Source organism: Phaseolus vulgaris, chromosome 7, assembly GCF_000499845.2.
Source record: "Phaseolus vulgaris cultivar G19833 chromosome 7, P. vulgaris v2.0, whole genome shotgun sequence".
Lineage (NCBI taxonomy): Eukaryota > Viridiplantae > Streptophyta > Magnoliopsida > Fabales > Fabaceae > Phaseolus > Phaseolus vulgaris.
The window spans coordinates 36,899,034-36,925,082 of NC_023753.2; the positions used below are offsets into that span (position 1 = coordinate 36,899,034).

At 33.8% G+C, this 26,049-nt stretch overlaps 3 protein-coding genes across 5 annotated transcripts; all 3 read left to right on the top strand.

Moving 5' to 3' along the window:
- Positions 1-258: 258 nt before the first annotated feature.
- On the top strand, positions 259-8,967 carry LOC137830494 (uncharacterized). Of its 3 annotated transcripts, XM_068637883.1 has the most exons (9): positions 259-689; positions 789-919; positions 3,043-3,250; positions 3,944-4,466; positions 4,552-4,803; positions 4,925-5,116; positions 5,206-5,280; positions 5,390-7,906; positions 8,528-8,967. In XM_068637883.1, exons 1-9 carry the CDS (start codon positions 505-507, stop codon positions 8,825-8,827), a joined length of 4,383 nt encoding a protein of 1,460 aa, XP_068493984.1. In that variant the 5' UTR covers positions 259-504; the 3' UTR covers positions 8,828-8,967. The 3 variants fall into 3 exon arrangements, with proteins under 3 accessions (XP_068493984.1, XP_068493985.1, XP_068493987.1); XM_068637884.1 differs by lacking the exons at positions 259-689; positions 789-919 and adding an exon at positions 3,744-3,802 and having other exon boundaries at positions 3,081-3,250; XM_068637886.1 differs by lacking the exons at positions 259-689; positions 789-919; positions 3,043-3,250 and adding an exon at positions 3,741-3,843.
- Positions 8,968-11,580: 2,613 nt separating this feature from the next.
- LOC137830509 (subtilisin-like protease SBT3.11) lies at positions 11,581-14,165 on the top strand. Its single transcript, XM_068637909.1, has 3 exons — positions 11,581-11,998; positions 12,684-12,781; positions 13,912-14,165. Exons 1-3 carry the CDS (start codon positions 11,781-11,783, stop codon positions 13,980-13,982), a joined length of 387 nt encoding a protein of 128 aa, XP_068494010.1. The 5' UTR covers positions 11,581-11,780; the 3' UTR covers positions 13,983-14,165.
- Positions 14,166-14,720: 555 nt separating this feature from the next.
- Positions 14,721-25,799, top strand: LOC137830508 (serine carboxypeptidase-like). The gene is made up of 9 exons (XM_068637908.1): positions 14,721-15,184; positions 20,276-20,444; positions 21,689-21,808; positions 23,031-23,174; positions 23,275-23,428; positions 24,388-24,476; positions 24,784-25,042; positions 25,206-25,339; positions 25,489-25,799. Exons 1-9 carry the CDS (start codon positions 14,880-14,882, stop codon positions 25,615-25,617), a joined length of 1,503 nt encoding a protein of 500 aa, XP_068494009.1. The 5' UTR covers positions 14,721-14,879; the 3' UTR covers positions 25,618-25,799.
- The last annotated feature ends 250 nt before the right edge of the window (positions 25,800-26,049 follow it).

Below are 26,049 nucleotides of genomic sequence, written 5' to 3' on the forward strand. Positions count from 1 at the left end.
GAAAAAAAAATTATACATACAATTTTTTAATAAATTGAATTTTGAAATTTCGTTTTTAAACTGTACTTTGAATTAAAATCGTATTTTATTTTATATGATTTCAATTTAAACTATTTTGTGCCAAGTATACGGTAAATATAATTTCTTCTGTAAAATCATATTTCATTTAAATCGTAAATACGATTTATTTAACTTTAAAATTAAAAAAAATATCACGATTAACATAAATTGAATTTTAAATTTAAAAAAAAAACTATTATGGATATTTTTGTAGATGAACCGTCAAAAGGTTTGAATGCAGGGACCGAGAAAAAGAACAGAAGCATTATAAGGAATTTTCCAGAAGTTTCATCTGATACAAAACTGACACAGACTGCGTGCACGCGCGAGCACAGAAACCAAACATCAAACACAATCCCCGCATCGATTATCGAGGGTTTTTGCTTTCAATTGTTTCTCTCAATTCACCTTCGCGCATAGCTCTGCGGTTTTGGAGCAATCAACATGGCGAAGTTGTCGTCATCGTCGTCATCTTCCAACTCTGAGAATTGCAGGGAACTAGTGTGCGTCGGAACGTTGGAAATCGCCACTCCCAAACCTGTCGGGTTCCTCTGCGGCTCAATTCCCGTTCCCACCGACAAGTCCTTCCACCATGCTTTCCATTCCGCGCTTCTCCCTATTCCCCAAACGTATACACACACATACTCTCTCGCTCAATATTTGTTTTTGTTATTGATTGAATTATGTGTTGTGTTTTGAGAATTAAGTGTTGTTTGCGGTTGTTCCAGGGTGAATGCTCCGCGTTACCGTTACCGGATGCTGCCGACCGAGACTGATCTGAATACTCCGCCGCTTCTGGCCAATTTTCCAGACAAGGTTCTTCCTGTTGGCGCCGTGCACTCCAACATAACTGGAGGAGGTGCTTATTTACCCTTGGAGTAAACTAATTATATGTTATAAGTGGAAGGTCATGTTCAATGGTTCAAATATGTTCTATTCTACCTTTTCGCTCTGGTGGTTGTGTATTTTTTGTTTTCATGTTCTTCAAAGCTATCATAAATTGCAATTGACATTATTGGAATACACAAAATTTGGTGGGTTCATTCTTTATTTGATATGTCTCCTTCGTGATATGTAGTTCCAGTGTATTTTAGCCTACGACATAGTGTGTTGATGGTAGTCGTCATTGTAATTTGACCTCTCTCTTTAAGGGTTTGTTATCTGATTTTTGTTTTTTCCATTCTTAGTTCTACGGACTTCCATTGAATTTAGCTGCATACATTTAGTTGTACCCATTTGAAGTGGATGCTATCAATGTACGTCACAAACTGTCTCCTTTAGTAATTTTTTAATAAAGTGAAACTTTAGTTATCGCACCTTGTGGAGAAGTCTTGGTTGTTGTCTTGAAGTGAAAGTTGGTTCACGACCCTGTGCATGCTGGTATATCATGGTTCTGAAATCAGGATGCTATCTATTGTATTGGTAGTATTGGGACTTTGTTAGCTGACCTACAGATAAAAGGGTCTACGTTACCAAGGGTGACAGTAGAGGTTTGGGACTCAAGGATGAAAGTCCGAGCTAGTAAGCCAAGGATGGAGGTCCAGTTCCTAGAGGGGGGAGTGGTTTTTTCTAAAGTTTCAATCTTACTGATTCAAACTACAAGCCACAAGCAACCACTGGGGAGTTAAGCCCAAGATTACGTCTCATTTCAGATTTTCAGAAGTATTGGTCAAGTTGCTCACTGGTTGTGCTTATTTGGGAGCCAAATGCATCCAGTGTTTCACATTTCCTTGTTGAAAAAGGCACTTTCTTTGCAGACATGTTCTCAGCCATTACACACTTAGAGGTTCAACCTCACAGGTTTGAATGTTAGAGATTGGTCTTCTTAAGAGGCCAAGGTGCTGATAAGTGTCACAAATCTCTCTGATTGTGTGAATTTATGGAAATTAGCATCAGATATTTAGGACTTTTGTTCCTCTTTTAACTTTGAGGGCAGGGTGAAACTTATTTTTTGGGCCCAAGGGGGGTTATTGTTATTGAGTCTCCAGTTATTAGGGTCCATGTTAGGAATAAAAAGACGATAAATAGAAAGTTGGGATGCTGATCTATTACTAGCAGTGCTGACTGTCTTTCAGATGGTTAATAGTTGACAGATTCTCTGGTGAATACAGCCTAGCATGGATGCCAGGCCACCATAGACTATAGCTTGTCAGAGACAATGCCTTCATTAGTCATATTTGGACAAATCAGTTAGACTACCAGGCACCTCAAGCTTACACTATCAGTTGGATGGCGAAACTGAGGTAGTCAATGTCGGAATTGTGTTTGCTTAAGAGATGTCATGGAGGTGTTAAATATCTTTGCAAAAATACTCTTAGCCTTCTTCTGAAAAGAGTGACCTGATTTGAATGATATAAGAGTTCTCAATATATTGGGTTACTTAGATTGCCACAACAAGGTACAAGGATGAAAATCCATCTTTTTCTAGTGTTCAACTTTGTTTAATGGTATTTTACTACCATATTCTTCCGAGTGTTCATGAAAACCTTGGCCAAGAAACCACAATTCAACTGATGCAGACCAAGACAAATAATTCTTGCCTTTAAGTTTCTATGAAGCAATTGTGGGTGACCCAGAAAATGAGTGGACGGGTCAGGTCAAATGCCATTGCAGATTAGAAACAGAGAGCATAGGTGTAAAAACAAACAAATTTTCAAGGTCTTCAAATGGGGCCTGAAGTCTAATCAGTGGGAAAGGAGGAAAAGGCACTGCTCCCCCTTTGCATTTGTCACAAACCAAACACACTGTTTGTGTTGTGTATTCTTTCTTTCCAGCACATCGAGAGAGTTAAATCTATAATTCCTTCTTCTTTGGTTGATACTGTTCTCATTATTAGTCATTGAAAAAAGAGTGTTGTGATGATATGATATACAGATGCGTGCCATCATGAAATACAGATGTATGGTTGGTTTCCATTTCTTGATCATATATTCATACGTCTCATATTACATTTTTAAAAAAATCTTAATTTGTTGATGACAGACTTTCCTTGGGAAGGCACTGCTATTGCATCAAATTTCAATAGAAAATGTGAGGCCCTTGCAGTGTCTGGCTTGGTTGATTACGGAGATGAGATTGATGTCATTGCCCCAGCAGACGTTTTGAAGCAGATATTTAAAATGCCATATTCCAAGGCTCGACTATCAATTGCCGTTCGTCGCATTGGTCATACTCTTGTTTTAAACACAGGGTGAGTATTTGATCTACTCATGACTTCATTTTGTTTACATGTCTAACTTCCACTTAATTGTGGCCTCTTATAATTGCTGTTGACTGTCTTTTGATTCATGATGCTTTATTCACTTTAGAAAATTGAGCTTCCCTATCCATTGTCTTTTGTAGCAATAAGAAATTGAATTCTTTGTTTTGATCCAAAGAAAATATTATTAGTTGACGAAAATATTAACAAGGAAGGAAATTGATTTTATTGCATCTACCATGTATAAATTGTGCATTCTAGTTCATGATCTATGACTATGATACATAAAAGATTATTTTCATAGAATTTATTCAGACGTTTTATAGGGATTCAACCTTATTTGGGAAAAAAGAAATCTTAGTTAAGAATGTTTGGTTATTAGCTTCTGCTGGATTAAATCATCATTTCTGATTCTGAAACTTGCTATTTGACTTACTCTTTTTTCTGTTTTTGGCTGCCTTCTATTTATCATGGAGAAAAACAGGAGGTCATGTGAATGAATCTGTGTTGGCTACAAGGAGGAGGCTTTTATTTAAATACAATGTATAATTGTTACACAATTATGCAGTTCATAAAATCCCTAAGTAACAATATTTCCCTATTTACACAATATATTCCGTAACTACAATATTCCAAACAATCAAGCATTTGATTTATAAGTGACAAAGTATTTATGAAGTGCAGGCCAGATGTTGAAGAGGGAGAAAAACTTATAAGGAGGCATAACAATCAAGCAAAATGTGCAGATCAATCTTTATTCTTGAATTTTGCTATGCATTCAGTCAGAATGGAGGCGTGTGATTGTCCACCAACACATCATGTTCCATCAGAAGATCAATCAAATTCTTCTGTACTTCCTGGAGGAAAACCACCCCATATTGTGGTACAAAATGGTGATGTTCAAGCTGAAGGATACAATTGCCATTCTGAGTACTCACAGGTTGAGCAGGAAAACTTCTATTGGGGGAGCAAGAAGAACAGGAGAAATAAGAACCGTAGTCCAGTAAAGGTGTCACAAGTTGGTGAAAAACCCAGATCATCAGTGCAGGAATCTGAAAAACAAAGGAAAGTTGGTAATGATAGCTTTCTTAGGATTTTATTCTGGCAGTTTCATAACTTCCGCATGCTCTTGGGAAGTGATCTACTTTTATTCAGTAATGAAAAGTATGTTGCTGTGAGCTTGCATTTATGGGATGTCACACGACAGGTGAGGAGCATTCTTCTAAAAAATGTGTTGCGTCAAACTTTGTAGTAGCAGATTATTAATATTTAAGTTTTCCCAATTTTGGTAGGTCACGCCTTTGACTTGGCTTGAAGCATGGTTAGACAATGTCATGGCAAGTGTACCTGAGTTGGCTATTTGTTATCATCGCAATGGTGTTGTTCAGGGGTATGAGCTTTTGAAAACAGATGACATTTTTCTTTTGAAAGGTATATCAGAGGATGGGACACCCGCATTTCATCCTCATGTTGTACAGCAAAATGGTTTGTCTGTTTTGAGATTCCTTCGGGATAATTGCAAACAGGATCCTGGAGCGTATTGGGTACTATTATTTTTTTTCTTTACATTTATATATTTGTTGCTTTTAGCTTTACTGTGTTAATATCTTTTAACAAATTTATTACCCTTAGTAGTACTAGGGAATCTGACTTAGAGTTTTGCAGCTTTATAAAGGTGCTGGTGAAGATGATATACAACTTTTTGATCTTTCCGTTATCCCCAAAAACCGTTCATCAGATGACAGTGATGATGCTTCAAGGTCCTTGCCATCATCAATCAGTAGGGGTAGAAGTGATGCAGTATATTCATTGGGAACTCTCCTCTATCGAATTGCTCACAGGCTTTCCCTATCAATGGTGTGAAAGAATGAAATGTATTTCTTGGCTAATGCTGCTTTTAGTGGTTTCTACTAATTTTTTACTAACCACTGTCTGTTTTGCTGTAGGCTGCTACAAATAGGGCTAGGTGTGTGAGGTTCTTTAGAAAGTGTTTGGAATTCCTTGATGATTCAGACCATTTGGTATGTCTTTGGAAACAAAATTGATGTATTTCCCAACCCCATTTACCTAGGATTTCTACTTATCTTTTGTTGAGTTGATTGCATTTCTGATACATGTTATGCTGAACAGGCCGTATGTGCAATAGCTCATGAACAATTTGCAAGGCTGATTTTAAATTATGATGATGAGTTGAATTTAACTTCTGAATCTCTGGCTCTAGAATGTGAACTAACTGTTACTGAAGCCAAAGAGTCATCTTGGGATGTTGAAAACAGTAATTCTGAACGAGGAGGTGCCCATGAGGTATTTTATCTGCTTCCTGGTGCCAAATCAGGTGAACATGGAAATATGATTGAGCATTTAGAATCAGAATGTTCTGTGAAGATGGTTTCTGAAGGACACAAACCCACGTCTGGGGAACTGATAGCAGTCAGTAACACGGAATCAACCAACCAGGAAGGGGGGGATGTACCAATCTCCTATTCTGTTGTTAGCTCTTCAGTTTGTGAAGTGTGTCCAGTTTCAACACCTGTGGTTCAGACAGTTGCCGATCCAATCTCATCCAAGTTAGCTGCTGTACATCATGTGTCACAGGCCATTAAGTCTCTGAGATGGATGCGACAGCTTCTGAGCACAGAACCAGAGGTGATGGATCAATTCACTGAAAACCATGATAGACCATCATCATCTTTTAATGTTTCTGTTTGTGCCTGTGGAGATGCTGACTGTATTGAAGTTTGTGACATTCGAGAATGGCTTCCAACGTCCAAGTTGGATCATAAGTTGTGGAAGCTTGTTCTTTTGCTTGGAGAATCATATTTGGCACTTGCAGAAGCTTATAAGGAGGATGGCCAACTGCATCAAGCATTAAAGGTAATTCAGCTATCATGTTCTGTTTATGGATCAATGCCTCCACATCTTGAAGACACAAAATTTATTTCTTCAATGGTTAGTGGCTCATCCTTACAGAGAAAACTCATTGATCTGAATGAAAACACATGGGGGGATGATGTAAAAGATGAGACTGTTAATGGCTATATTGAAAGGAAGTCTTCTGCCTACCTTTTCTGGGCAAAGGCATGGGCACTAGTAGGAGATGTTTATATTGAATTCCATAGGATAAAGGGTAAAGAAATCTCAATACAAGATCCGAAAAAACCTGCAACCAGAGAATTGAGAATGTCATCTGAGGTTGTGAAGGAAGTTAAAAGGCTGAAAAAGAAGTTGGTTCAAATGAACCAGAACTGCAGTTCATGTTCCTTGGTAAACTGCAGCTGCCAGAGTGACAGAGCTAGCAGTGGAAACAGTGCAAGCAGTAGTAGTGCAGATGTGGGCTTCATGACTCATAGTAGAAAGCATAGTAAACGATTGTCTACTAAAAATGCCAATTACTTGCCTCCGAAAGACCTAGAAGACGAGTTCATTCATGGCAAGGAGAATGGAAATGATTTTGTTGGCCAAATTGAGCATATTAATTATGGTGGAGATTTGAATCAGACAGATCCTCTTGAGAGTAGAATGGAAATTGAATCTTTAGCTGCTGTAAACCCTATAACCCATGAGGGATCCTCAGGGGTGGAAGCCTCATGTTCTAGAGTTGTATCTCAATCGGAAAATAATTCAAATGAAACACAGAAACTAAAAAACGGTGGGATATTTGAGTACGTAGTTGAACCTCGAGTGGGAAATGCAGAGTCCAATCTTTTAGCTGCTTTAAAGTGCTATGAAGAAGCTAGACAAGCATTACTTAAACTTCCAAATAGTTTGTCTGAGTTACAATCCGTAGTTAAAAAGAAAGGGTGGGTTTGCAATGAATTGGGCCGAATCAGACTTGAGAATAAAGATTCATTTAAGGCTGAACTAGCATTTACAGATGCTATAGATGCATTCAGAGAAGTTTCAGATCACACCAACATAATATTAATAAACTGTAATTTAGGCCATGGCAGACGGGCTTTGGCTGAGGAGATGGTATCTAAAATAGAGAATCTAAAGCTACATAATATTTTCCATAGTGCATACAATCATGCATTGGAAACTGCAAAACTGAAATATTTAGAGTCCCTTAGATTTTATGGGGCAGCAAGGTTAGAACTGAATGCCATGAATGATCATGATGATTCTGTGACAAGCAACTTGAGGAATGAGGCACATACACAGTTTGCTCATACTTATCTCCGGCTTGGAATGCTTTTGGCAAGAGAAAATACTACAGCAGTTTATGAAAATGGATCGTTGGAAGATACATATGTAAGTCACACGAAGCCCCAAGACAGAAAAGCCAGAAAAGATTTGAGAAAGCATGAGATTTCAGCCAATGAGGCCATTAGGGAAGCATTATCCGTGTATGAGTCACTAGGTGAATTGCGCAAACAGGAGGCTGCATATGCTTACTTCCAATTGGCTTGCTATCAGAGAGACTGTTGTTTGAAATTTATGAATTCTGGAAATAAGAAAAGCATTTTGCCTAAAGGAGAAAATAGTGCTGTGCAGCGAGTAAAACAGTATGCATCTCTGGCAGAGAGGAACTGGCAAAAGGCGCTGGATTTCTATGGCCCTACAACTCATCCTAATATGTATTTGACTATTGTTATGGAGAGATCAGCTCTTTCATTAAGCCTTTCAAGCTATTTACACTCCAATGTGGTATTTTCCTGTACTTCTTTTACACATTAATTTTATTTTGATTATGACTATATTTTACTGACATACTCATTGAGATGATTTAATTGCATCATTAATCTTTTCTGTTGCACTATGCTATCTAATGTCGTGTGTGTATTATTAACAAAGACTCCTTGAAAATTTACATACTTGGGCAGAATCCATTGATTTGTTTGTTAACCTATAAAATTAACTTAGGCACTTCTTAGCTACAAAAATGTTTTAAAATTCACGAAATTAGGTTCTGTTTTTCCAACTTAGATTTACTTCCTATGAAACTTGGTAAAAATGTCTCCATGGTGCTGGGTAAAGTTGCTGTCTTAGATATGTTTTATTGTGAACTCGACCATCTTTTGGAATAAGGAGGGTCATAGAATACATAAAAGATGAAAATTCTCTGTATTCCTGACTTGCATTTTTCTGAATCAATTAATTCCCGTAAATATCTTGTGATATTCCATAAAACTGTGTACATTATTAATGAAGACCTTACTCTAGACTTTATTGAATTGAAATTTGGTTTTTGATATACCCATCAAAATTTTATTAACGAACCAGTGTATATTTCTGTCATTTGTTGATTCTTCCATAATTTTGTTGCAGGTGCTGGAATCAGCTTTGGCACATATGCTTGAAGGACGCCATGTTTCAGATACTAATGGGGACACTTTCAGTACCAGTTATCCTGAATTACATGCAAAATATTGGAGTCAGTTACAGATGCTTTTGAAGAGAATGTTGGCCACGATACTTTCATCGACTGCAAACAAAACTCCTTGTCAACCATCTTCGACATCTAGCAGATTTGGAGATGGTGGAAAGATCAAAGAACTCTACAAGATGTCCCTTAAGGCTAATGATATGATCCAATTGCATAACATGCACACCTTTTGGATATCGTGATGGTAAATTAATCCAACTGCACACCGTGTACAGTGTATATAGCTTGTGAAAATCATGACAGTAACTTCGTTGTGACATTTCTTGTCTTGTTAACATCGGATCAATGTAAAATTATAAGAAAAAGTTTATGGTCCCTAAAAGTATCATTAATTTTAGTTTCCTATAGAAAGAATTAATTATTATTTAAAATTGAATTAAAAAAAAAATTATACATTGTAATGAAGATCGAACATTGGAATGAAATTTTAAAAATTTTTTATGTAAATAATTTTGTGGATTTTGAAAGCGTAATTTCTTTTACAGACTTGAATATTTATAAGATGATTTGAAGGCTTTTGCTTACATATAATTTTGCAACTTGCAATGTATCAAATTCCAAAGATATTTTTTTAGCATTTAAATTTTTTTGTATAGTGCAGGTCCAGATTATTTAATGCAGTAAGCAAAAGACTCATTTGAAATGTTTTATAGGATTTAAAAGTGGGGTTGTAAGTGATGAACCGCTAAATTATTTCTATTGATTGTTTAACATGGGTCATATACTTGGGGTGTATTGAGTTAGAGTTTACATCACACTTATCATAATTATTTATTTAAATATAAATATATTCTTAAAAGCTTTAAGAATAAAAGAATTGATTATATCATAACTCATTATAAATTGTATGATTTGTACAATTGATTATTTTTAGTACTAATTGATCATTTCTCAATTTGATTCAATACATATACGTGCAGCTAATAAATTATTCTTAATTAATCGATTAAGTTGTTCTTGTTTTTTAGAATTAATTATAAACAGAATAATCAAATTAATGAAGAAATAATATATTATTTCTAAATTATGGTTCACATTTATTCGATTATATATTATAATAATTGGTTATGTTGTTTCAATTGTGTTTTTAAATATAATGAAGAATAAAATAATCAATTTTCAATAAATTTAATTGATTAAGTTTTCTCAAATATTTTTCTACGAATTGTTTTGAATGCTTTTTTTTATTTTCAATTACAATTACTATCAAACATTTCCCCACATTAAGAAAGTTCCAAGATCCTAAAAATAATTTTTTTATATTTTTGTGTGAAAGTTTTCATATAGAAGAAGGCACTTTACTTTTGGATAATTTGTTGTATTTTTTTTTAATTTTGTGAATATTTTTCCTACTTCGTTGAGATTATATTATTAAGGTCATTTATCGTATTTGAGTTATTATTTAAAATTTCGTTACGATTTTTTTTTAAAAGTGTTTCGATGAATTCAAAGAGGAAGATGTATTTAAAGAACCATTGATATAGGATTATTGGATGTACCGATACAAGTTTCCAGTTGAAGATTAAGAGAGCAGATATTCATTTTTTGAATCAATTCTCCATTTATCTTTGGAATCTTATTGATCCTCACAGTTAGTGTCAATGTTTCGACCTTAAGTTAAATAACACCGCTAATGTCACGAGGTCGGAACATTGACCTGTGAGAATCAAAAACTTGTTTCCTTAATCCTCAACTTAGTGAATTTGTTTCAGTACATTAAATAGTTTAGCATCACTTAATAATTAATAATTTATATACATTTTCTTAATCAACAAATATTGTTTTTAAGAACAAAATAAACAAAATCGTGATGAATTTACAAGTTTCAAAGTATATCGTATTTTAGATGCAACTTACTTACTTGATGCGGAACACAAATTAAATAAATATAGTTAAAAAAAATTATAGAAACAAAATATTTATTATGATTTAAGTATGAAATGAGCCAAAATATTTATTAGGATAAGAATATACTAAACCAGGTTTCATTAAAGATTGGAACAGTCTAGTTTAGAACACTTTAGACACACGGAAGGATCTTTATCCCATATATTTCTATGATAGTGATTAACATTAAATTTTAAAAGAATATAAAAGTACAAATGAGATGATAATTATGAAAATTTTAATATTTATATAATATATATAATTCTTTTACCGACTATGTTATTTCGAGAGAATTAATTTTAAAATAATTAATATTCAAAATTATAATATTTGATAAATAATCTCGGGCTTTCATTTCAAACCAGGAACTTCAAATTTACTACTTACAAATTTTAGTTTTATGAAAAAAATTTCAATTTCAATTTATACTTTAATTTCATTAAGGTAGTTTGTGGTAATTATTTACAAGAATAATTCTTTATATACCATTTTTTTTAAAACAAATAGGATAAACACTAACACGAGCATTGATACGACACAGACACACAGATATATATAATATTTAAAATGTAGGGTACGATGACACAAATCTATATATTATATAATTATGAATTAAATAAATTGACAATAAAAATTTATATATATAAATATGTTACAGATTTTTTTTGGAGCAGAGAGATATTTTTCATAATTAGTTCAAAATGATTTATTTCTTATTTTTATAATCATAATAAAAATGTATACAATACGTTTGAGTTTTAATAAGTTTGAGTTTTTATAAAATTAATGTATTTTTTCCTTTTAAAATTATGTTAGAACCATACTAAAATTGTCAGAAATCTAATAAATATTTTTTGAATTAGACACCTCACCGGATACGTATCTTATGAATGTCATACGAGTGTCGGTGTCCGATTCGTGTATCCGACATCGACATTAGAGATTTATAGCGTGTTAAAAATGAGACAATTTCGTTTTTATGTATTAATTTTTTAAATAATCTCGTTAATAATTTTGTATTTATAACTTTTTTCTTAAGTTGAATCTTATATAATCCCGTCTCACACAGAATCTGCGCAGGAAAAAGAACGTTGAAAAATCACGTTGGCCACGCGGCAGAATCTTGCGGTGACACCAACACAACGTGTTATCGCTTCATACTTAAGCGATAAGCAACTTTGAAAATTCTTGTTCGTGTGCTTCCTTCGTTCTATTCTCTCTTATAAAACGCGATTTCAAAACCACAAAATGGGCACTCCCTTTGTCCTCAGAATCTCAGAACTCGCAATCCTCGTTTTCTTCGCTTCAGTTTGCATAGCCATGTCGGATTCCGCCGCCACACCGCTCGATCAGCACGCCACCGGTGCTTCCACTGCACCGGCGGTTCACATCGTCTACACCGAGAGGCCACAGGACGAGGAGCCTGAGGCCTATCACATCCGAACCCTCTCCGCTGTTCTTGGCAGGTGCGCTATTCTCATCCAAAATCGTGCTATTCGATATATGCTTCTGTGAAGAAATAACAAATTGCACTGATCACGTCTTAATTCTAGAATAAACCATCGATTTTCTCTCTCTTAGGTTTTTAAGCGGTTGGGATTATATAGTTTGGTCTCTAGAGTATAGAATTATATCGATTTAATTTTGAATTGGGACTAATTTGAAGGAATTTTGATACCTAATGTGACATGATTTCTGATGCTTAAGACTACTTTTATGGTTTTGTTACTTTGAATACTGCACTTAGAATTTGGGTTTAGAGTTTAGGATCTAACTCAACAATATGAAATCAGTTTGTTTGTAAGGTGAGAGTTGTCTTTTACTTCTGTAATTTAATTTGGTTATGTTATTGGTCGTATGGAATCTTCAATTCATCTTTCATGCTAAGGATTCAATAGTTTGAATGTGAAGGTTGTAAGGCTGTTGAATGTGAAGGTTGTAAGACTGTTGAATGTGAAGGTTGTAAGACTGTTGAATGTGAAGGTTTAGGTGGCTCGATAAGCCCACAACAATTGATATGATAGGCTTACATGCGATATTTACATTTTTAAGAATTCTCATTTGTACTGCTAAAATTTTCATCAGAGTAACTTGATGATTCAGGTGTGTGTTTTTTGTTAAAGTAATGGTGTGATTGGTTAACTATTGCAGTGAGGAGGCTGCCAAGGAGGCTTTGTTGTATAGTTACAAAGCTGCAGCTAGTGGGTTTTCTGCTAAGCTTACTCCGGAGCAGGTTGAGCAGATTTCACGTAAGTTCGGTTGTTTTCAATCTGTTTTTTTTATTAATCATTCTCTCTTTTAAAATGCTTGATGTTATATGTTTCATTTACGCTACTTTAAGTTTTACCCTTCTTTTATGTTTGTGCATTTAAATGTTTTCGATGTTATGTAGTTTCCAATGTGATTGTTTTTATCAGATTTTATTTAATGTTTGAAGATAGATTATTCACATAATAATAATATCGTAATAATCCTGTTGGTTTGGGTTGAGTTAGTTGGTACTTGGAGTAGTTTTATTAGTATGGCTTAATTTGTGGAATTGCTCAGACAACTATCACTTAGTTTTTGCTTAGTTTTTATGCAGAATCTGTTTTTTAGCTAAATTTCTCGATGCTCCATTTCTATTATAAAATTTTCAAAACTGATTCAAATTACAATCTTTTTATTTTTTTTCCTAGACAAGCAAACTAGTAATCGATTCGAGAGCAGTTTCTGGTACCTTTATATTCATATAATACGTGTTACCCCTCCTAACCCGGTTGGCATTATCCTTGGATCTTTTGGTTGTGATGTTCTTTTATGCTCTGACATCTAGTGCAAAGGGTTTCAAACATTCAACTGATAGAACTTCTTGAACCATATTGTTAATCATAATCAAGTTCCTGAGGTTTTTATGACGCTCGTGTGTGCCATGCATGTCTATTTCCACAAAATGCTCTTTCCCATGCTTTTAAAGTTGCACCATTGCAATCATAGCAACCAGATGATTATGAGGGGTCCTAAAAATTACTGAGAATTTCAACCTTTCCAAATTCTGGCTTTATTGGAAATCATGGTTCTCCCCATGTACAGGCTGATGATGGAAGAAATTCAAATGCTAATTTTTTACATTCTGATTTAATCTTTCCATTTTTTTTGTCCTATTTGCATTCTTCTAATAGTATTATAAATCTAAATCCTCGTCCTTTTGGCTCTATTTCCAACTCAGTAAAAAGTTATTTACTAAATGATTTTAGAAGTTAAAGACTAAAAGTAACTTAAGGACTTAAAAAGTTATTTACTAAATGATTTTAGAAGTTAATCACTGCTCTTATTTTCTGTGTTGCGAATGATTTACTATTTCTTCTGATTTTTCTCATTGTGGAAAATCATTGTGCAGAGCAACCTGGTGTTCTTCAAGTTGTTCCGAGCAGGACATATCAGCTGCATGGAGCAAATAATCTGCATTAAAGAATGTTCATAACACTTCACATGTATCTGTTCCAAGCTGTTTTCATCACTATGTATAAACTGAACTAGTGTGCCTTAGCCTTTATACTTATGTCAATAAACATGGGATCACTGTATAATACACTACACTGTGCTTCATGTCTATCATTATCTCATGTATTCAAATATACTACATTCACTCTCCCTTTTGTTTTTTTTATTCTAATTGTTGAATTCGTTATCAAAAGAATGATTTTTGTTTGTTTGTTTGTTTTGTTAGTTCAAATTAGTTTTTTTAGAACAAAAATAATAATTTAAAAGTATGGCTTCAACCAAAAAACTTTAACACGGTCTTCATTTAAAGAAATAATGACAAATTGCATTTTAATACAATCATGTCTAAAATAGACATACTCATAATGGGTAAAATAATTCTCCTACAAATAAAAAAAAAACTCATAAAAATCTCAAGAACCGTGGTGTTTGGAGATTTTTTTTATAGATTATTTAAAACATTTACATAAGAATGTACAAATTAATTAATTTCAATCAATAGATAAGCTTGTTTTATTATTTTTCACAGCATATTAATTTTAACATATACCCAATTTGTTATTCAAAATGATAAAAAGGCTATTTCAAAATTGTAGATAAAAATTACTTCTTAAATCTTTTATTCGAAAATATTCCAGATTTAATTTTTTATAATATGTTTTTGAATTCCGATCATTTTTATCCAAAATGTGGTTTCCATTTTATGTTCTGATTTTTTTTTCTATTTTTTTTAAAATTGATATGGTGCATGAAGAAATTGTCTAAGATTTTTTTCCCTTTGAAATGTTTTGAAAAGTCAAAACCATGGAACGATGCTTGAAATAGCATAACCGTGAGTTCACTCAGTTTAGCAGCTCGAGAAAAATGGGATATTCTTCTATAATCATCCTCTGCACTTTTCTTCTTCTTCTCTTCTTTTCTCCATCAACTTACGCATCACCATCCGATGAGGCGGCGCTGCAAGCCAAGAAGCTCATCAGCGCCCTCAATCTGTTCCCCGACGACGGCGTCAACGTCGTTCCCGTTGCCAACTCCTCGCTCCAACCGCGCAAGATCGTCGAGAAGCGCCTCAGGTTCCCGAACCTGGTAGCTTCGGATTCCGAGCCTTCGGTTGAGGATTTGGGTCACTATGCTGGCTATTACCCCATTGTTCATTCACATGCCGCAAGGTGCGTCTCTTGTGGACTCCATTTCACGTTTAATTTAGTTCCCGATTTTAATTAAACCCTAATTTAATTGTTTAAGTTCTACACATATGTGGCCTTACAGGGAAATGCCGGTAAATGAAAAAGTAGCATTGCATGGTTTTAATTTTGATTCATCTGATGAAATTGACTGTTGAGGGATTCTAGCAACCGTTTTTTTAATTATGCACTCATCAATTTTGGTAAATAAAAATAGAGTTTAATTTTATATAAGTTGAAGTGTTAATTACATTAATCACAACTTTCTTGAAATTACATAAATTCTTTAGGCTTCTTACTCATAAATTAACCTTCCTTGATTGTTTAAAAATTATTATATGATATTTCTCATATGTTACACCGATTCGTTTAGTTGTTTGATTTGAACATCATTATATTGTGCTAATCTGATGTAATAGTATGATGAAAACAGGAACAGTTTGTTTAATTTCATAAAACCTCAGAAATAATTGATGTCAATGAATTTTACACTCTCAAGTAATGCATACTAACTTACGAGGCTAAGAGAGCTATAACTAACTAGCAAGAACACAAAAGAAAGGTCGAAGTAGATTCAATTTCATGCCTAAACTTCCTTAGGGCGTAGATTCAATTTCATGCCTAAACTTCCTTAGGGCCTTCCCACTTTAAAGAAATAGAGTGAAGTAGACAATGCGAGACATTTTGTCTTTTGGAGTATAAAACTACAACAAAATCATCACTCAATATTTTTACATTATCAATTAGTTAATTGAGTTATGATACTTAAAATAGTTATTAAAATAAAGTAGAAAATTTATTATATATATTATTATGCGTGATTAGATGATAATATTTATTTAAGTTTTTTAATTAATTTTCAGTTCGTGATTCGGTGAGTGGAAAAATTTAAACATATTTACATATTTTTACACTGTATTTTAGTTAACTTCAAATAAGTATTCTCTTAATTTTTTTCTTACAAGAAAGGGAAAATGTTAGTTTGTGCGTGCAACTTAGCTCCCTAACGCAATAGGAAGTGCCACACCATGTTTTTTCTCTCATTTATAATAAAATATTATATTTTATTAATAAAAATTAATATAAATAAGTTTTAAAATAGAATTATAAAATTTTTGTTTTGCAATTGGAATTGAAAAAAATGTAGGTGTTAAGGTATTATCACCCTTTTTAATTTGTAGCAGTAACTATTAAGGGTCTCGCCACTAAATGAATTTGACTATTCTTGCTTGTCTAAAGTTTATGGGATAGTTTAATTCTAAATTAAAGGTCGAAATGACTTTATTTATTTGCTTAACGGAAATACCTTTATTTACCTACACTAAATATTAGCTTTAGAAAACTCATTTTTTTTAAACACAAGTACATGTTGAGTATTGATTTAAGGTTTAAGATTTAGGGCTTATGATTAAATGGAAGTTGTTTTATATTTTAAATTTTAAGTATTTCATTAATTTTATTGGATGCATTAATATTTTAACACTTTATGACATTATTTAACAATTTCCTCCCGAAACTAGATAAAATTTCAAGAAAACAAATAAAAAAGAAAAATATTAAATTTAATCCCTAAAAACGACAGTTTATGTTGCTTTGAATGTAATGATGTATCCTCTACAGTGTAAAACATTTATCATACTAAATTAGTAATACCAACATTGGTTACTACACGTGTTAGCATCTTATGTCTCTTAATCAAGTGATCTAGGGTTTGAATCGTGGTAATGTTTGAAATAAACCATGTTGAAATAGGAAACTACCTTGTGCACGCTCAACATCCCCAACGGTGGTTCCAATACCATGGTTTAGCAAAACGAACTTGCTAATGTCATGCTGATACCTTTCTTACTCCCAGTTGACATCAAAGTCCATAACATATTGCATGTCATAGATAAAATTCCATGTTTGTTGTGCACGATGTCACCTAGTCCTCTTTGCAACAAAGTCAAGAACTAGTTTCAATTGTCCTTCTTCTCTACAATTGCATCATACGCTAGCATAAAGAATCTGATATGAACGATCGTGTGTAGAAGCGTCTAGGTCCTCTCGTAAGAGATTTCGAAGAACGATTAGGCTTTGGACAAAGGGAACCTTTCGGTGGCTTCCGATTATACCAAGAACAAGAACAATGATAGAGAATTGAGAAACGGAAACAAAGTGCATATATTATTGATATCTCAAATAATAGTTCAATACTCTATTTATAGAGTACTAAAGATTACAAATGATAAAGATAAATGCTAGAAAGATAAATGATAAAATCCTAACTAATTAAATCCCAACTAATGATAAATGATAAAAGTACTTAATTAAATCCTAACTAATTAAATTCCAACTAAAGATTTAAATCCTAACTAATTAAATCCTAACTAATTAAATCCAACTAAAGATAAATGATAAATAATAGAAACTACTAATTAAATCCTAAAACTTTAGAATATAACAGAATCACAAAATTGTGGTTCCGAGCATCATGTCCCACAACAAACAACGATTGGCCATCGAAGTAACCCTCGAGGAATCATCCATCTAGACCAATAAAGAGTCTGCAACCTTTCTTGAACCCTTTTATGCAAGAAATTGAACAAACATTGAAATTTTTAAACCAAGGCATAAATCCTGGTACGGATATGTAGTCTATCCCACGAGTTGATCTAGGTTTGCTCCTTAACACTGCATGAGCATAATCAACTACATGCTCTTATTGCTCCCCACAGTTAGCCTTATTCTCTCCCTTGCTTCTCTCATAGCTTTAAATATCTTGGTATCTTCCACATTGGAGGCGGTAACATGTATAGACTGTCCTCAGTTGATTCATAAAAATCGAAGTCATCACCACCACCTTCTTCCCCATCAACATCCATTCCTTCATCATGTAACTTCTCAATCTCTTCTTCCTCATTATCTTGTTCTCTACCATGTGTTCTTCCTCATCAACTTCTTGTTTCTTGCCATTTTCTTCTATAATAGCTTCTTGCTCCTTATCATTTTCTTCTCTTCTTCAACATCTTGTTTCTCATTATCTTCTTCATCACCTCTATATTCCTTGCCATCTTCTACCATCGTTTCTAAATAAGGCTCATCATTGCCAAGTTCTTCAACAAATTCAGGTATTGGATCATGTTATAATCAAAGTAAACATTAATCTCCTTTCTCGGGTTTGCAAGACAACATTCAACAACAAAATAATGTTAGCATCATCCACAATGAGGTGTAAACCATCCTCCATGGTTCTCCTTGTCATTGCAAAGTGCATGTCCCCAACCTCATAATACTTTTTACACACACCAACTAAGTCCTTTAGCACCCAAGTAATTGTGGATTTAGAGAACAAGGACAATTGGAAGTGGTTTCTCACTTTATTGTTGGAGGACATGGGTGACCATGTGTATAACAAACTGAATTTTATCAGTGACATGTAGTATCATGGACTAAATTGCTTATTTATCATTTTATTTAGGGACTTGAATGCCAACTAGGAGTGAGAAAGGTGTTCAGCATCATGACACTTGACTGTTGATTTGGAATTTTGTTATTAGACTCAATAACAAAAGGACTAGTTTGCCTAAAGGAAGTATTATTTTAGGGACTAATATGCAAAAAAAAAAATAATTCAAAGACCAATCACCTAGTGCCTTCAATTTTCAGGGACCTGTTATGTGCTTCACTCGTTTATTCAAGTCATTAAATTGTATATTAATTTTAGGGGTGGTCATGGATTGGATTTTTCAAAATACAATCTAGATCCAATAAAATGGATTGGATTTAAATCCATATTCATATTAACTAGATCAAATTTATTTGGATTTTTTCAAATCTATTTAAAATAGATTAAATCTAGATTCAATTCACTTTGTCAATTAGATTAAATTCATTTTGTTAATTAGATTAAATCCACTTTGTCAATTAGATTAAATTCATTTTGTTAATTAGATTAAATCCACTTTGTCAATTAGATTAAACCCATCTCGATTTGGGCCTGAAGACTCAACTTGACATGGACTTTGGCCCTCTCGGCTCAACATCGACTCGGGACGACTCAACCTGTGCCCGGACCGACTTAACTCGACCTGGGCCTGGGTCAATTTGGCTTTACATGGACCCGGTGCCGACTTAGCCTTGGTTCGGGGCAACTAAGCTCGACATGGGCTCGGGCTAACTTGACTCGACATTGGCTTGGGCTGACTCGACTCAACATGGGCCCGGGCAGACTCGGCTCGGCAACGACCCGAGCTCGGCTCGACATGGGTCCGGGCCGACACGGCTCGACATCGGCCTAGGTCAACTCAGATCGACATGGGTCGGACCAACTCATTTAAAAGAATTTGAATGGGGTGTTGAAATTAGGAAAGAAGAATGAAATCTTAATGTAAAAGGAAATTTTACAAGGAAATTTTAAAAGGAAATAATTTAAGATTATAAATAGTTTAATTTGAGAAAATAATGAAAAAAATTAATTGAACAAGGAAATTTGAAAGTAATTTATTTTTTAAGATGCCTTAAGGATGAAGAGAGTAAAACAGTAGACCTTTTCATTTCACTCTATTTTATTGTGTAGAGGTGGATTATCTTGTTTGTGAAATCGTTTTCTTACTATTAAATAGCATGGATTTCACTATAAATTGTAAGCTAATATGCAATTTAGTCCTCTCTATCTAGTGATAACTTGTGTTGGGTTGATCCTTGAGCGTTTTTGTTTATACAAGTTACGTTGCTGACGTATGAAATTGTTAGCAAGTTCAAAACTTGTTTGGGTAAACTTTGGACCATGTTGACACTTTCGAAGATTATTATGGATAGATGCACACTTACTAGGGTCAAAGCAACACATGTTGCTACTTTTAGGGTCAAATTGTATATTAAATTGCAAAATTATATATGAAGTTTTCAACTTAAGGACAATTATAATTGCATGAGTTTTGTAAATTCCAACTAGTTTTCGTAACCTTGTACATCTAAAAATTTATTGTGCATATTATCCGGTTGTTTCATGAGCTGTAATAATGTGGTAAATTGTAGATTTCAATGAAAAGTATATTTATGTCAGTTGTTTCTGGCATTTGGTTGGTTCTGCAGGATGTTCTACTTCTTCTTCGAATCGCGCAATACAAAGGAGGATCCTGTCGTTATTTGGTTGACAGGAGGACCTGGGTGTAGCAGTGAATTGGCTTTGTTTTATGAAAATGGTCCTTTCAAAATTGCTGATGACTTGTCTCTTGTTTGGAACGAGTATGGCTGGGACAAGGTATATGCCATTCACTTTATCAATGTTATATATGCGTGTGTGTATGCAAGTAATGTAAGCAATCTAAAATCTAATTTTGAATGAATTCATGTTGCTTCATGAGGGATCAACTTTCCACACAGCTGCCCTCGCCTTAGGCCATGCCATCTCCATTGCAGGGTCATAAGTTTAAGATCTTCCTATCAGAGTATGCTGACATAACATAAAATTTAAGACACTGGGTTATAAGACTAAAAATAATATTTTCTATCTTGAAAACTATCAACAACCTAATAAGACATTAATTAATGTGACTATTATAAGATTCTTCCGTTAGAGTAAAAATGACAAAAAGGTCTTAAAAGTGACGTGACACATAAGGTTAAATTAAGACCTCATAGAATGACTCTATGATCAAATTTAGGAATCTCAATTGATCTAGGAATCAAATTTAAATTAATATATTTTGTAACTATTTATACTTGTAATTGTTCTTGCTAAGACCGAATAGACCCCACAAGACCAAACTTTTCTTTCCTTTCTGAATTCTTCTGCCAATATCCTCACTTGATTACTTGGAATATTCTTCTTCTCTTCTTGTCCAAAAGAAGGGAAGGTGCCTGCAAAGACACCTTGACTCTCAAGTCAACAAGGAATTTGGGTGAGGTAATAAATGCGCAATAAATGTACCTTGTCAATACTTGGAAACAGCGTGTATTTATTGTATTTTAACGGGTTTAGTGTTTTGAAACATTTTGACCTGATCTACTATGTTTTATTAAAATAGTGAATCATTATTGTGATAGAGTTGTCATTAAGGAACAATGATATCTCTTGATAAAATAACTTCAAGTTTGTTATTGAAATCACTCATTGATATGTTGTTATTTGATGTCATGTTAGTGTCATAATGGGGGCTCTGTGTTTTAAGTGACTACTTACTAATTGTTAAGGTTTTCTATTGTGTACATTATGATCTATTAAGATGCTTCACATCTTCTTGAAAAGCAGGCATGAGACGGGATTCAACTGTCATACTGAAGCAAACCAATTTAATTTGCTTATGTTTTAGATTAAATTTATTATGTACAAGAAAATATGGGTTTTCAATATGTTTTCACATGGAGGGTTGTCTTCACTGCTAATTTCTTGACGAGGATAAAAGTAAACATGACACCTAATTGTCATAACCTAAACTGCTTCTGAAATGTATGTTTCATGTGAAAATTATTTATGGGAAGTAAAATTTGTTCCTAATCTTGTAGGCATCAAACCTTTTGTATGTTGACCAACCAACTGGAACTGGCTTTAGCTACAGTACTGATTTGCGCGACATTCGTCACAATGAAGATGGTGTCAGCAATGACCTGTATGACTTTATTCAGGTACTTGTGTTTGTTGTGAAATATGAATATTAGTTACATTGTTTTCGTATTATGTTCACTTATTTCCTGCAACTTATTATTTGAGTAAACTATATTCCCTTTCATTAATAGATACTAAAATTACACTTCCTTCTCTTATTTTAAAATATACACTTGATATACCCAATTGTCATCAGCATATTATGTATACTTCTGTCAATACTCATCATGCTTGCAACAGAATCTGGGTTAGACCAAAAATTAATCAATCTGTCATTACCAAGCTGCCTAACGTTGTTTTCCTTTATTTGAGAATAAATTTTCATTATACATTCCCATATAGAAGAAATAACAAAATTTACCACAGAATCATGTTTCAAAAAGCAGCAAGAATTTTAGACCAATCCTTATCTCTCTCGATGAATTCACAACAAAGCTTAGCCGTGTAAGCTTCATTTATTTGTGTTATTGATCTCAATTCCTGTCCACCCTCTTGATAACCCAAAACATAATTGAGTAGATCATGTTGAATGATATCCCAAAAGTTTGATAAAAAACACTAGAAAAACTATATGAACCAGGAGCACTATCAGAGGAGAGGTTGAAAACAGTTGGTTTAACTTCAATCAAAGTAGGCCGCTCTATAAGAATATGATTATGCATGTCTATCAATAACAAAGGAATAAATTAGTGATATAAAGTACGTTAGAGCATATGTTTGATGTAGAGAAAGTCTGTGGGAAATGATTTACCACGTGTGCCTCAATGTCGACCTTATCAATGAGCAAAGTATCATTATGGAGGTTTTATTTCTAAATGTCTTTATATCAAGATTTCTTCCTTACATTAGTCCCATAAGGATTTCTTTGAAGTTGCTGTCTGAGAAAGTGAGTTTTGGAAGCCTTGTTGGTCAAGGCTGCCTCTATCAGTTTCTTGACTTACTACATCTTTCGTTTGTATTTTGTGATAAGTTTCCTAGTTTCCCAAATGCTAAAATTTGATTTTACACATCATAGTTAACACAAGAAACAAATTTAGTTGGAGAGAAGAAATTTAAGGAAATATTACCAAGGTAATCAAAGAATTTTGGATGCCATGCCTAAAATTTAGAGCAGGTTCATATCTACACACGTATGTGTGTGTATCACAATACAGGGCAGTAAGAGTGATATATATGTAGAGACATAGCAAAACTAATTTTACACTTAAAAACGTATTGACAGTTATTTTCTTTTTCCTTCAGGCCTTCTTTGCAGAGCATCCTCAATATGCAAAAAATGATTTCTTTATTACAGGTGAATCTTATGCTGGACACTATATTCCTGCTTTCGCAACACGCATCCATCGAGGCAACAAAGCTAAAGAAGGAATTCATATAAACCTGAAGGTTTGTTACATCACGCGATAAACCGGTCTAACTTCCTCTGTGACAGAATTTAATTGAAGGGAAAGAATAATTTCTTATCTTACTATTATTGTTTGAACAGGGATTTGCCATTGGTAATGGACTTACTAACCCTGCAATTCAGTATAAAGCCTACCCAGATTATGCATTGGAAATGGGAATCATTAAGAAGGCTACACGTAACCGCCTCAACAAAGTACTGGTTCCAGCCTGTGAATTGGCAATAAAGCTATGTGGTAATATACATTTTGGCTTTTTACTTTTTAACAAATGTTACATTTCTTGTCACGTTCGAATTTATGTAATGAGTGAGGACTATGATGGGTTGAAGAGTCCAACTACCAAATGTTTGAATTTGTTTGATTGATTTTTTAAGCTCCAACAAATCATTTCCAGTATTAAACCGTATTTGAAATAATGAACAGAATATCACTTTTTTTTTAAAAGTTCCAATTAAGGTTTGTTCGTGAGTTGGCCTTTTGCTCCATCTACAAGACCTGGATTTATATCCATTGATAACCTTTATTAGACAGTCTAAACTATAAAAATTGGGTAAATTATTGTGATTTTGGTAGGGAAGCATATTTCCTCATTTAGTACCCTAAGACTGGGGAGAGAGGAGTTGACAACATTTCTATTGAATGGATAGAAGAACCTTAGTATGACTGATTTTTCTGCGGGGGTAATGATAGGAACTGAGAGTTTGGGGCAGTTACTATGATTATTGGTATAAAGTAGAAGCAGTATTTTTTTTATAAAAAGTATCTGATATAGTTCTTCAATATATAAATTGGGTGGTCTATTAGTTAGAAAGTCCTATTTTTCCGACTATTTGCTATATTATGCATTAAACCCCATACACATATACACGTGTGTATGCCATGTACACAAGATATTATTTTTTAATATATAATCATCATAAAGTTTACTATTACAATTTCCTATTTCTGAATTATTTGGAAGCCTAATGAAATCCACGGTCAACTCTAGGTATGAAAGTGTATAGTAAGATTACAAGTTTGTTGATTTCTAGCGATCACATCAATTTTGTATTTATTGTCGTGATCAAGTGATAATTCTCACAGGAAGTAAAAGTCAAGATCACTGCCTGATTTTCATTGAAAACCAGTGCTTTCACTTGTTTGGAGCCTGGGTTTGCCTGTTACCCTCTTAATATTTGTTTTAATCCTTTCAGGCACAAATGGAAAAACTTCCTGCGTGGCTGCATATGTAGCTTGTAATCTCATATTCAGTAACATCATGTTACATGCCGGAGACACAAATGTGAGTAAACAAACTTTTCTGGAGTGGTTGACAGCTGACTTCGTCACCTTTAGTTAAATTGATTCATTCCCCTCTCTACAAGTAGGCAAGTAGATAATTAACCATTTTCCAAGCAAAAAAATCTTTTGCATAACAACTTAATTGTTTCTTAGTTGAGGAATTTCGTAAAATATGTTAAAAAAAAACATTTATGCTACTAACATGTGAGAAAGAAACTCATCCTAATATTTATGGTCATTTCGATCTTGAAGCTATGTATTGGTATATTCATAACTGTTACCAGCAACTAAATATACTTATGCTGCAGTACTATGATATCAGAAAAAAGTGTGAGGGGAGCCTTTGCTATGATTTTTCAAACATGGAGAAGTTCCTGAACCAAAAATCTGTTCGGGACTCACTAGGGGTTGGGAAAATTCATTTTGTTTCTTGTAGCACTGAAGTTTATATGGCCTTGTTGGTGGATTGGATGAGGAATCTTGAAGTTGGTATTCCTGCCCTTCTGGAGGATGGAATCAATTTGCTTATTTATGCTGGGGAATATGATCTAATCTGCAACTGGCTTGGTACGTATTTACTCTTGTCAAGGCAAAGAATTGATGAACTTTGCAATGAAGGGATTGATGAACACCTTGCAATGAGTTTAAGATCTGTTGTAAAATTCAATATTCATATCTATTATAGCCTTGCAATTAATGGATTGATGGACATTTTCTTGGCAATGAGTAGGTAATTCAAGATGGGTTCACGCCCTGGAATGGTCTGGTAAGAAAGAATTTACAACCTCACTTGAAGTTCCTTTTGTTGTTGATGGGTCAGAAGCCGGATTATTGAAGAGCTATGGACCTCTGAGTTTCCTTAAGGTCTTCTTTTCTCTATTCACCCACATAAACTTATCAACTATGCACTATGAAAACTATCAATAGCCATTTATTTATCAAAGTCCCTTTTGACTTTGCGCCTGGTCAGTGAAAATGTTTATTCAGTTCAAAATTTTGTGTAACTAAAACAGGTCCATGATGCGGGTCACATGGTTCCAATGGACCAGCCCAAGGCTGCATTAGAGATGCTGAAGAAGTGGACTAATGGAAACCTTGCTGAATCTCGAGTTCAAAAGGAAAAATTGGTTGCTGAGATGTAATCTCTTTTAATACTTAATTAATTACTCTTGCAAATGGGAACATTAATGAGAAATAATGCAGGGAAGTTTGCAAAATGTTATACATCTCCCAAACTCGCATAATTTGTAAATGACATTGTACTATGAGCTTGTATCATGGAATGAAACTAATATTCTAAAGGAATTCCGAATTTGCTGCTTTAGATGCTTATTTTTGTATTCATGCTTCGAGTCTAATAAAAGGTGAAAATGGTCTTTAGGTTGTATAATTTATACTATAATCAAACATTAACATTAAATGATATTTAGTGCATAACGTCATCTCACTCCTTAATATTTTTTTATCTTCTTATGAATTGACATTCTTATTCTTATAAAATTGTTTATATTTTACACATAAATGTTTTTCAATATATAATTAAGTTGGAAGTGCATTAAGAATGAGAAGCAATA

What these genes read in the sequence shown, in the direction of transcription:
- LOC137830494 (XM_068637883.1), top strand. Translation starts at nt 505, where the DNA reads ATGGCGAAGTTGTCGTCATCGTCGTCATCTTCCAACTCTGAGAATTGC. An exon ending in CTCCAACATAACTGGAGGAG is followed by an intron (nt 920 to 3,042) that starts GTGCTTATTTAC and finishes TGTTGATGACAG; the next exon opens with ACTTTCCTTGGGAAGGCACT. An exon ending in TATGGGATGTCACACGACAG is followed by an intron (nt 4,467 to 4,551) that starts GTGAGGAGCATT and finishes CAATTTTGGTAG; the next exon opens with GTCACGCCTTTGACTTGGCT.
- LOC137830509 (XM_068637909.1), top strand. Translation starts at nt 11,781, where the DNA reads ATGGGCACTCCCTTTGTCCTCAGAATCTCAGAACTCGCAATCCTCGTT. An exon ending in CTCTCCGCTGTTCTTGGCAG is followed by an intron (nt 11,999 to 12,683) that starts GTGCGCTATTCT and finishes TAACTATTGCAG; the next exon opens with TGAGGAGGCTGCCAAGGAGG. An exon ending in GCAGGTTGAGCAGATTTCAC is followed by an intron (nt 12,782 to 13,911) that starts GTAAGTTCGGTT and finishes ATCATTGTGCAG; the next exon opens with AGCAACCTGGTGTTCTTCAA.
- LOC137830508 (XM_068637908.1), top strand. Translation starts at nt 14,880, where the DNA reads ATGGGATATTCTTCTATAATCATCCTCTGCACTTTTCTTCTTCTTCTC. An exon ending in ACGAGTATGGCTGGGACAAG is followed by an intron (nt 20,445 to 21,688) that starts GTATATGCCATT and finishes CTAATCTTGTAG; the next exon opens with GCATCAAACCTTTTGTATGT. An exon ending in GAATTCATATAAACCTGAAG is followed by an intron (nt 23,175 to 23,274) that starts GTTTGTTACATC and finishes TTGTTTGAACAG; the next exon opens with GGATTTGCCATTGGTAATGG.